At 40.6% G+C, this 12,041-nt stretch overlaps 1 protein-coding gene across 2 annotated transcripts in view; it reads left to right on the plus strand.

Annotated features, from left to right (window-relative positions):
- The window catches only part of LOC137371473 (arginine and glutamate-rich protein 1-like), a 47,553-nt gene that overhangs the window by 12,702 nt on the left and 22,810 nt on the right, over window positions 1-12,041 (plus strand). Inside the window, exon 2 of one of the 2 annotated variants that reach the window (XM_068034127.1) lies at window positions 11,364-11,453. The exons of the other annotated variant lie outside the window; for it this stretch is intronic. Coding sequence (XP_067890228.1) covers window positions 11,364-11,453 — 90 coding nt within the window. The remainder of the gene's footprint in view (window positions 1-11,363; window positions 11,454-12,041) is intronic. 2 annotated transcript variants of the gene reach the window in all.

Here is a 12,041-nt window from a genome sequence, read left to right on the forward strand (position 1 = left end):
CTACCACCTACCTACACTAGGCAATTTACAATGGCCAATTTACCTATCACCTGCAAGTCTTTGGCTGTGGGAGGAAACCGGAGCACCCGGCGAAAACCCACGTGGTCACAGGGAGAACTTGCAAACTCTGCACAGGCAGTACCCAGAATTGAACCTGGGTCCCTGGAGCTGTGAGGCTGCGGTGCTAACCACTGTGCCGCCCCTCATTTTTCTAAACTCCAGAGAATATAGGCCCAATTTACTCAGCCTCTCATAATAGGACAAACCCCTCATCCCGGGACCAATTTCATAAATCTTCGCTGCACTGCCTCCAGTGCCAGTATATCCTTTCTTAAATGTGGAGACCAAAACTGCACACACTATTCCAGGTTCAGTCTCACCAAAGCACTGTACAATTTTAGTAAGACTTCCTTATTCCTGTGCTCCAATCCCCTGCAATAAAGACCATCGTGCCATTTGCCAGCATAATAGCCTGCTGCACCTGCATGTTGACTTTTTGTGTGTCCCTTGTACACATACCCCCCAAGTCTCTCTGTACATCAATACTTACAGTTTCTCGCCTTTTAAAAAATATTCTGCTTTTCTATTTTTACAACCAAAGTGAACAACTTCACACTTCCCTTCATTATATTCCATTTGCCATCTTGTTGCCTGCTCACGTAGCCTGTTTATATCTCTTTGAAGCCTCTCTATGTTCCCCCGCTGTTTATCTTTCCACCGAGCTTTGTATCATCAGCAAACTTCAATACGTTACTCTCTATCTCTTCATCCAAGTCATTAATATAGTGTAAATAGCTGAGGCCCCAGCACTGATTCTTGCGGAACCCCACTATTCACTGCCTGCCAATTTGAAAATGTCTCATTTATGCCCACTCTGTGCTTCCGGTCTGTTAACCAATCCTCTATTCACGCTAATATATTACCCCCAACACCAAGAACTCTTATCTTGCCTATTTATGTTTTATGTGGCACCTTAGGGTTTTGGAAATCTTTTGCCTTTTGAAAATCCAGGTATACTACATCTGCTGGTTCCCCTTTATCCTATCCTACTAGTTATATCCTCAAAAAACGCAAATAAATTTATCAAACAGGATCTTCCTTTAGTAAAACCTGCTGACTTGTTCTAATCATGCTATGCTTTTCCAAGTGCAATGTTGAGACTTCTTTAATAATATTTACCAGCATCTTCCCAATGATTTATAGGCTAACTAGCCTATAGTTCCCTGTTTTCTCTCTACCTCCTTTCTTGAAACATTTGCCAACTTCCAATCTGACGGGACCATTCCTGAATCTAAGGAATTCTGGAAAATCATAGCCAGCATATCCACTATCTCTGCAGCTATGTCTTTTCGAATCCTAGGATGTAGGCCATCTGGTCCTGGGGACTTGTCAGATTTTAGTCCCCCAGGTTTCTTCAATACTTTTTCTCAGCTGATATCAATATCCTTAATTTCCTCATTTTTTAGCCCCGAGGTTATTGTTCATTTCTGGTATGGAACTTGTGTCTTCTGCTGTGAAGGCAGCCACAAAATATTTGTTCAATGCCTCTGCCATTTCCTCATTCTCCATGATGATTTCTCCTGTCTCCGCCTCAAAGGGACCAACGTCGTCTTTAGCTACTCTCTTCCTTTTTATGTACTTAAAAAAGCTCTTACAATCTGTTTTTATATTGCTGGCTAGTTAACTCTCTATTTTCCCTTTTTATCAATTTTTTGGTGGTCCTTTGCTGGTTTCCAAAACACTCCCAATCCTCAGATTTGCTGCTATTTTTTGCAACAGTGTAAGCCTCTTTTAGTCAATACTCTCCTTAACTTCCTGAGTGAGCCACGGATGGGTCTTTCTTGATGAGTTTTTGTTTTTGAACGGAATGTACTTTTGTTGAAGCCTTTGAATTGTTCCTTTAAATGTTTCCCACTGTTCATTTACTGCCATACCTTCCAGTCTATTTACCCAATTAACCTTAGCCAGTTCTCCCCATATAATTGGCTCTCCTCCACCTTATGAATCTGTGTGTTTGTGCTGAGTGAGAGTGATCAGTTAAGAGATGGAGTTTGTACATTGAGGTGCTGCTCTATATGCTGGATTAGGGCCAGTGGTTTAATTCCCCTGCATTATGGAATATGCATAAAAGCTACTGCCTTTTAGATTTTCTTACGCATGTGCTTGTGATATTGTATTGGAAAAAGACACATTTTTGGTTCAGGTTGGCAAAAGAAGCAACGGCGACATGAGGAAAACCTTTCTTTTGCAGCGAGTTGTTAGGATCTGGAATGCACTGCCTGAGGGCTTGATGGAGGCAGATTCAATTGTGGCTATCCAAAGGGAATTGGATAATTATCTGAAGAGAAAATGGGGAAAGGCAGGGGAGTGGGACTAGGTGAGCTGCTTTTGCAGGGAGTCAGCATGGACACAGTGGGTCGAATGGCCTCCTGTGCTGTGTAACCATCCTATGATTTTAGGTACAGTTTTCTTCACTCTGACGCCCCATCTCGAGTGGACATAAAAGATCCCATGGCACTATTTAAAGAAAAATGTTTTCCCAGTGTCTTTGGCAATAGTTATCCCTTTACCAATATCACTGAAACAGATTCTCTGATTGTTTGTTGCATTGCTATCGTGGGACCTTGCTTATGCAAATTGGCTACCACATTTGCCTGCAGTCATAGCAGGAGAAATAGGAGCAGCAGTCTGCAACAGCTCCTCTGGCCTGCTATGCTGTTCATATGATCATGGCTGATCATCTGCCTGAGCCCACGTTACCACCCATTCCCCATATCCCTTGATTCCCTGAAAGACCAAAAATCTATCTCAACGGTAGATTTAAATACAATTCCAAAGATTCACAACCCTCTGAGTGAAGAAATTTTTCGTCATCTCAGTCCTAAATGATCAACCCCTTATCTGGAGGCTGTGCTCCCATGCTCTAGAAACCTCCTCTGTGTCTGTCCTGTCAAGCGCCTTCACAAGCTTGTATGTTTCACTGAGATCGCCTCTCATTGTTGTAAACTCTGAAGAATGTAGGCCCAATTTACTCAGCCTCTCATCATAAGACAACCTTCTCATCCCAGAAACAATCTCGTGAACCTTTGTTGTACCATCTCCAAGGCAAGTATATCCTTCCTTGGATATGGAGACCAAAACTGCACACAGTACTCCAGGTGTGCTCTCATCAAAGCCCTATACAATAATAGCAAGGCTACCTTATTCTTGTCCTCCAATCCCCTTGCAATTAAGGCCAATATGCCATTTACCTTCCTAATTGCTTGCTGTAACTGCATGATAACTTTCTGTGTTTCTTATACGAGTACACCCAAAGTCCTCTGAACATCAACGTTTGGAATTTTCACGCATTTTAATAAATGTTCTGCTTTTGTATTCTTAGTATCAAAGTGAATAACCTCGCACGTCCCCATATTATACAGTCCGAAAGCATGACCCTGAGCTTCCGGTTGCTGGCCATTTCAACACTCCCCCCTGCTCTCATGCCCACATCTCTGTCCTGGGATTGCTGCAGTGTTCCAGTGAACATCAACGCAAGCTTGAGGAACAGCACCTCATTTACCGAATAGGCACACTATGGCCTGCTGGACTGAACATTGAGTTCAATAATTTCAGAGCGTGACAGGCCCCCCAACTTATTTTTATTTTTAGTTATTTTTTATGTGTTTATTTTATTTTAGTTTGTTTCTACTGTGCCTACGCACTTTTTTTCATGTTTGTGTTTGGGGCCAGGTTGTTCAGTTTTCTGTCAATTAGCACCCTCTCTAAACTAACACTTTGTCTTTCACCACACCATTAACATACCATTTGCCTTTGCTCCATGACCACCTGCTCATAATTCTCGGCGACCTTGTCCTATCAACACCTCTTTTGTTATCTCTTGCCCCATCCCTGCTTTACTTGTGTAAAACTTATTATATTTCTATTCTCTGCCAGTTCTGATGAAGGGTCACTGACCTGAAACGTTAACTCTGCTTCTCTCTCCACAGATGCTGCCAGACCTGCTGAGTATTTCAAGCATTTTTTGTTTTTATCCCACATTATTCTACATCTGCTACTTTGTTGCTCACGCACTTAACCAGTCTTTACAGCCTCCCTGTTCACCTCACGACTTACATTCCCACCTAGCTTTGTATCATCAGCAAACTTGGCTACATACATAGAAACATAGAAAATAGGAGCAGGAGTAATTTGGCCCTTTGAGCCTGCTCCGCCATTCATTATGATCATAGCTGATCATCCAACTCAATAACCTGTTCCCGCTTTCACCCCATATCCTTTGATCCCTTTAAACCCAAGAGCTATATCTAATTCCTCCTTGAAAACATACAATGTTTTGGCCTCAACTGTTTTCTGTGGTAGCTAATTCCACAGGTTCACCACTCTGGGTGAAGAAATTTCTCCTTGTCTCAGTCCTGAATGGTTTACCCTGTATCCTTAGACTATGACGCCTGGTTCTGGACTCCCCCACCATCGTTCTTGGTCTCTTCATCTAAGTCATTAATATATCTATAGATAATATAATACTTATCTTTGTGGCACTCCACTAGTTACAGCCTGCCAACTTGAAAATGCCCCATTTATCCCTACAGTCTGCTTCCCGTCCATTAACCAATCCTCCACCCATGCTAATATATTGCCCACAACTCCATGAGCTCTTTTCTGTGTGGTAACCTTTCGTGTGGTACCTTATTGAATGTATTTTGGAAATCCAAGTATATTACATCTACTGGCACCCCTTTATCTACCCTACTAGTTACATCCTCAAAAAACCAATAAGTTAGTCAAACACTATTTCCTTTTCGCAAAACCATGTTGACTCTGTCTGATCATACTATGATTTTTTTATGAGCATTGTTAAGACTTCATAATAGATTGCAGCATTTTCTCACAACTGATGTCAGGTTAGCTGGCCTGCCATTTCCTGTTTTATCCTCCTTCCTTCTTGAGTAGCAGTGTTACATTTGCTAGTGTACAATCCGCTGGGACCATTCTAGAATCTAGGAATTTTTGAGGAAATCGTCCATTTTCTTCAGCTACCTGTTTTAGGACCTTAGGACATAGGCCATCAGGTCCTGGGGATTTGTTAGTCTCTTAAGTTTCTCTAATGCTTTTTTCTGCTGATATTAATTTCTTTAAGTTTCTCACTCTTATTGGCCCCTTGGTTACCCTCTATTTCCTGTATGTAATTTGTGTCTTCTGCTGTGAGGACAGCCACAAAATATTTGTTCAACACTTCTGCCATTTCCTCGTTTCCCCATGATAATTTCTCATGTTTCTGCATCCAAGGGGTCAACATTTACTTTATTCTTTTTATGTACTTGTGTACGCTCTTACAATCTGTTTTTATACTCCTGGCTAGTTTACTCTTGTTCTATTTTTCTCCCTTTTTTATCAACTGGTGAAATCCTCCAGCTTGCTATTATTCTTCGCAATGTTATTAGCCTCTTTTAATCTAATACTATCCTTAACTTCCCTTGTAAGCCACAGCTGAGTGTTTTGTTTTTTTAATAGAATGCATGTTTGTTGAACCTTTTCAAATCGTTTCTTTAAATGTTTTCCAGTATTTATTTATTGCCACACCTTTTAGTCTATATTTACCCAATCAACCTCAGCCCCCTTGGCTTTGTTTAAATTTAAGATTCTTGTTTGGGACTGGAGTATGTTGCTCTCAAATTGAATCTGAAATTCAATTGTAGTATCACTTGTTCCCAGAGGATCTTTTACGATGCAATTACTAATTAAACCTGGCTCACTACACAACATTAGTTCTAAAATAACTTTATCCCTTGATTGCACAGCATATTGTTCGGGAAACTGTCGCAAAAGCATTCTACAAACTCATCTTCCAGATTTCCTTTGTCAGTTTGATTTGTCCATTCTATATGAAGATTGAAGTCCCCATGGTTGTTACATTGCCTTTATTACACGATCTGGTGCTCTGCCCAATGCATACTGACTGTTACGGGACCCATAAACTACTCCCACCAGTGTTTATCTGACCCTAGTTATTGCTAATCTCCACCCAGACTAATTCTACTTCCTGATTTAATGATCCAAGATCCTTTCTTGCTACAGTCCTTGTGTCATCCTTTACTATCAGGGCTATTCCTCCTCCTCTTCCATTCTGTCTGCCTTTTCAAAATGTTGTGTACCCTGGAATATTTATTTCCCAACCTTAGTCACCTTCCAACAATGACTCTAATGACGATTAGATCTAAATCATTTGTCTCTGTGCCACGAATTCTTCTATCTTATTATGAATGCGTCACACATTCAGATAAAGAGCCTTTCATTCTTTTCACGGACCTTATTCGTTGATACACTATTACTGTTAAACTCTCCGTCCCTTCCTGTCCCACTCTGCTTGTCTTTACTCAGATCGCTACACTGTTCTATTGGCACAACTTTTCTCTTTAAAATCTTCCTCTCCCCACCCCTTCACTCCTTTTAGTTTAAAGCCCCAGGACACTGATCCCAGCCCTGTTTAAGTGGAGCTCATTCCAGCAGAACAGCTCCCTCTTTCTCGAGTACTGAAGCCACTGTCCCATGAATCGAAACTCATTCTTCCTGCACCACTCTTTGAGCCACGCATTTAATTCTCCAATCTGCTTGACCCTATGCCAATTCAGATTATTACCCTTGATGCTCTGCGTTTTAATTTGGACCCTAACTCCTCAAACTCTCAGCAGAACATTATTCCTAGTTCTGCCTCTGTTGTTAGTTCTTACATTGACCATGACAACTGGAACTTCCCCCTCCCACTCTCAAATTCTTCAGCCACGAGGAGATGTCTTTAACTTTGGCAGCAGGTAGGTAACACGACCTTCAGAACTCCTGGTCGTGGTTGCAGAGAACAGTATCTATCCCCTGACTATACTGTCCCCTATCACTACCATGTTCCTTTTCACTCCCCAACTTGAATGGTTTCCTGCACCATGGTGCTATGGTTAGTTTGTCCATCCACCCTGCAGTTCTTGTTCTCATCCACACAGGTAGCAAGTACCTCATACCTGTTGACCAAAGTCAAGGGCTGAGTCTCCTGGATCCCCTGCCTGACTGTTGACCAACTCTAAAGTTCTACTTAATCTAAGGGGTGTGACTGCTTCCTGGATCAAAGTGGTCCGGGTAACTCCCCCCTTCCTGATGCCCCATAATGTCTGCAGCTCAGACTCCAGCTCAACTACTCTGAGCTGCAGTTGCTTGAGCTGCAGACACTGCAGATATGGCTGTCTGGAATCGCAATGCTCTCCACGAGCTCCTACATTCTAAAGTTACGGCAGACCACCTGTCATGTCTGTCTAACCTTATTTATTTACTTATTTGATTGTTAATTAATTACTGATTTACTAAAGTCATAGCAAGTTACAGTCCCCTAGCTTAGAGACAATAGATAAACACTCAGCAGCTGCTGGAGGTAAAACAGAAAGAATGAAAAGCAGCACCCACAAATTCCCACTTGCATCAGATTCCTGAACCAGTGGATGTGGTGTATTTGGATTTTCAGAAGGCTTTTGAAAAGGTCTCACGCAGGAGGTTAGTGAACAAAATTAGAGCACATGGGATTGGGGGTAATATATTGCTATGGATTGAGAATTGGTTCACAATCAAAGAGTCGAAATAAATGGCTCATTCTCAGGATGGCGGTGCTGCAAGGATCAGCGCTTGGGCCACAGCTGTTCACAATCTATATAAATGATTTGGCTGTGGGGACCAAATGTAATATTTCCAAATTTGCTGATAACACAAAACTAGGTGAGAATGTACATTGTAAGGAGGACGCAAGGAGGCTTCAAGGGGATTTGGACTGGCTAAGTGAATGGGTAAGAGCGTGGCAGATGGAGTATAATGTGAATAAGTGTGAAGTGATCCACTTTGGTGGAAAAAACAGAAAGGCAGAGTATTTCTTAAATGGTGAGAGGTTGGGAAGTGTTGATGTCCAAAGGGACCTGGGCGTCCTTGTTCATGAGATGCTAAAAGCTAGTATGCAGGTGGAACTAGCAGTTAGGAAGGCAAATAGTATGCTGGCCTTCATTGCAAGGGAATTTGAGTACAGGAGTTAAAGATGCATTGCTGAAATTGTATATGGCCTTGGTGAGATCACAGCTGGTGTATTGTTTACAGTTTTGATCTCCTTATCTAAGGAAGCGTATACTTGCCAACAGAGTGCAACAGAGGTTCACCAAACTAATCCCTGGGATGGCGGGTTTGTCTTATGAGGAGAGATTGCAGAAACTGGGCCTGTATTCTCTAGAGCTTCGAAGAATGAGAGGTGATCTCATTCCTACAGGGCGTGACAGGGTAGATGTGAATAGGATCTTTCCTCTGGCTGGTGAGTCTAGAACCAGAGGATAATGTCTCCAAATAAGGGAAGGCCATTTAAGACTGAGATGAAGAGGAATTTCTTGACTCAGAGGGTGGTGAATCTGTGGAATTCTCTCCCCAGAGGGCTGTAGAAGCAAAATCGTTGAGCATGTTCAGGACAGAAATCAATATATTTCTGGATACTAATGGCATCAAGGGATATGTGGATAGTGGGTAAAAGTGATGTAGAGGAAGATGATCAACCATGACCTGTTTGAATGGCAGAGCAGGCTCAACGGTCTGACTGGCCTACTCCTCCTATTTCCTATGATTCTAGCACTCTGTTTACGAAGCAATATGTAGTAGGAAGTACTCAGCAGTCCAGCTGTATCTGCAAACCAGTTGGCTGTAATGTGCTTTAGGGCATTCTGAGGTTGTGAGTACTATATAAATGCAAGTTAAATTTTCTGACCGATATGGTTTTCTTCAGTTAGATTCCCTCTTTTCTGTAAGGTATTTCTCACTTCGGGTCTTCCCTTGCTTAATGTATATTGGACAGCTGTCTCAGATGGTGATATGACATGCCAAAGACTTGCTGATTGATAGGTTAATTGGCCATTATAAATTGCCCCTAGTGTAGGTAGTTGGTAGGGAAATATAGGGACAGGTGGGGATGTGGTAGGAATATGGAATTAGTGTAGGATTAGTATTATATGGGTGGTTGATGGTCGGCACAGACTCGGTGGGCCGAAGGGCCTGTTTCAGTGCTGTATCTCTTAAAAACTAAGGTCAGAAACTCAATGTGTAAATGTTGTGGACAGAGACCTTTTTTGGATACCATGCATTGAGATTTCAACACACTGATACTAAAACCCATTTAGTAACTTATTGCCACAGCTAATGTTTGACAGTTTTCAATATGTTTCCCATGCTGTTTTGGGAAATCAAAATACTTTTTCACTGAAAGTGCATTTAAAATATTATTTGAACTCAAACCATACCTGTCATAGAGCTCAGAGACAACATTTTATCACTAATGATTACAGTGCAGTGTAATCTCCATTAAATGCCATGCTTATAGTGGTCATCCTCCAGAATAATGAAATATTTGAATAATCAGGTCCCCAAACTTTGGGGGTTATACATAGGATGCAGTAATACATGGGAACAAAGAAATGTAGAATACAGAAAAGAAACATTATGAAGTTTTATACTGTGGTGATATCTCATACATGCTCGAAGAGCTCTAGCAGATAATCCCAGTGTGTGCTTATATTTGATCATCTTTGATAAAAAAATATCTCCTGGATATGCAAAGTGTGCCTTGGTGTGGAAGACCAGTTGAAATATGTCTGTACAGTTTATTTTTCCTATTGTTTGTGGTTTAAAATAACATAAATAAATATTGTATGCCACCATACCCCAATTTCCTGACATGCAATCCCAGAACTGGAAAGGTTTGTTTACAGTTGGTGAGGTTTCTGACTTATACTGTCTTTAATTAACATAACTGTTTGTAAACTAGCAAAAAAAGCACATCATGAAGTAGTCAAAAGTTTATTTACTCAATTTTCAAGTTTATAAACCGCTTGTGTGTGTAACATATTCAGAAAGGATAGTAAAGGAAGAAAGGAGAGTTGAGAGAGCTGTACTAATTAGAGATAACAATGGTAGTAGGAAAAAAGGATATAACTAAAATGATAGACACCGAATCATATGGATTGAGATAAAGGATAAGAAAGGATCAGTCACATTTAATAGGGACATTCTACAAAGAGGTGGAAGAAGCAATAAGTAAGAACATTTTTGAGATGAATACAAGACATAGACTAATCATGGGCGATTTCAACTACCCACAAATAAACTTGCAACAAGCGATGGAGGAAGGGGAATGGAGTTTTTACAGTATGTACAAGACTCCATTGTTAGCCAATAAGAGAGGAATCACTGGAGATCCAATGGGAAATGACCAGAGCAGATAAGAGAAGTAAAAGTAGGGGAACGTCTCGACGATAGCGATTATAACATAAGAAGGTTTAAAATAATGATTGGGAAATGATTGGACCAGACTAATAGATTGGAGAAAAGCTAATTTTGAGGGAATGAGAATGGAACAAGGGAAGATAAGCTGGGAAAAATATTGACAGACAAAGATACAACAGGAGTGGGAAATAATTTTAAAAAGATGATTAATAGAGTTCAGGAGAAATATATTCTGACAAAAAAAATAAGGAAAAACTAGCCAATAATGAAGCACCATGGATGAGTAAAGGAGTAAGGGCAAAATTGAAACTAAAGGAAAAGGCTTACACGAAGTATGTAGACAATAAAGGAGAGGATGACAAAAATGAATAAGGTTAGAAAAGAAGTAAAAAAAAAGACAAAGAAAAATGAAATTAAACTGTGATGGAATACAAGAAGTAACGACAAAGTATTCTGCAGACACGTAAATAACAAAGGGAAGCTAGTGATAGGCAATGAAGGAATGCAGAAGATAAACTCACAAAGACAGTAAAATGGCAGTAATATTGAATAATTTGCCTCAGTATTTACCAGGAAGACAAATGGGACATGAGATTAGAAAAAATTATCAAAAAAGATATCGAGGCATTTAAGGTATAAAGTGGGGGCAACATCCTATATGTGTAGAACAAGTCCAACAAACAGTTGTGAAATTGTTGACCATTTAATCTGTTTTGATGGTATTGGTTGTGAGATATATGTTGGCTCGGAGGAACCCTTCTGCTGCTCCTTGGATAGTGCCATTGGATCTGAACGCTTCCTGCAATTTTCAGTACTACACTAAAGGGGCAGCCTAGATTATGCAGTAGAGTTTGAATCCACAATCCCATGGCTGAGTTAATCTGACACTTAGATAATGCTATTCTAACACTTAACCCAGACCTGGGTAATGTTGGCTGTCGGGAATCAGGGTTTCCACTTTATAGTCTCCAGGGACATAATTTAAATTGTGTCCCATCATGGATCGGAAATGAGGTTGGGAGAAGCAATTGCATTGTAAAATATTTTCCATCTAAATTTTTTTTTTTTAATTAAAGGGCCACAGAACAGAATAGCACCAGGACAAGATTGGGTGGAAAAAAAAGAGGGAAAATTTCTGAGAGCATTCATGATCAACAAATAAAATTGTAGGTATTTAATGATGTCTGTCAGAAGCTGACTCATTCTCCCATCCCATCTAGGTCAGATTGCACTTTTCTTCATCAAGGGTCGTAATATTACTACAAATCTTTTTGTTTTCAGTAAACTTAAGGACAGTGCCCACAACACATTCATCTAGCTTATTATAGATGATGATCAATAGACCCAACTTGGTTAGACCACACCTGGAGTACTGTGTGCAGTTTTGGTCCCCTTACCTTAGGAAGAATATTATTGCCATAGAGGGAATGCAACGAAAGTTCACCAGACTTGTTCCCGGGATGGCGGGACTGTCCTATGAAGAAAGATTGGGGAAACTGGGTCTGTATTCTTTAGAGTTTCGAAGAATGAGAGGTGATCTTATTGAAACCTACAAAATACTAATGGAATGGACAGGCTAGTTGCAGGTAAGATGCTCTCCTTTAAAATAAGGGGGAAGCCACTTAGGACCAAGAAGAGGAGAAATTTATTTACTCAGAGGGTTGGAATTCTGTTTCCCAGAGGGCTATGGAAGCTCAGTCATTGAATATGTTTAAAGTAGAGATTGACAGATTTCTCAATACCAATGACACGAA

This window comes from Heterodontus francisci, chromosome 6 (assembly GCF_036365525.1).
Source record: "Heterodontus francisci isolate sHetFra1 chromosome 6, sHetFra1.hap1, whole genome shotgun sequence".
Classification (NCBI taxonomy): Eukaryota; Metazoa; Chordata; class Chondrichthyes; order Heterodontiformes; family Heterodontidae; genus Heterodontus; species Heterodontus francisci.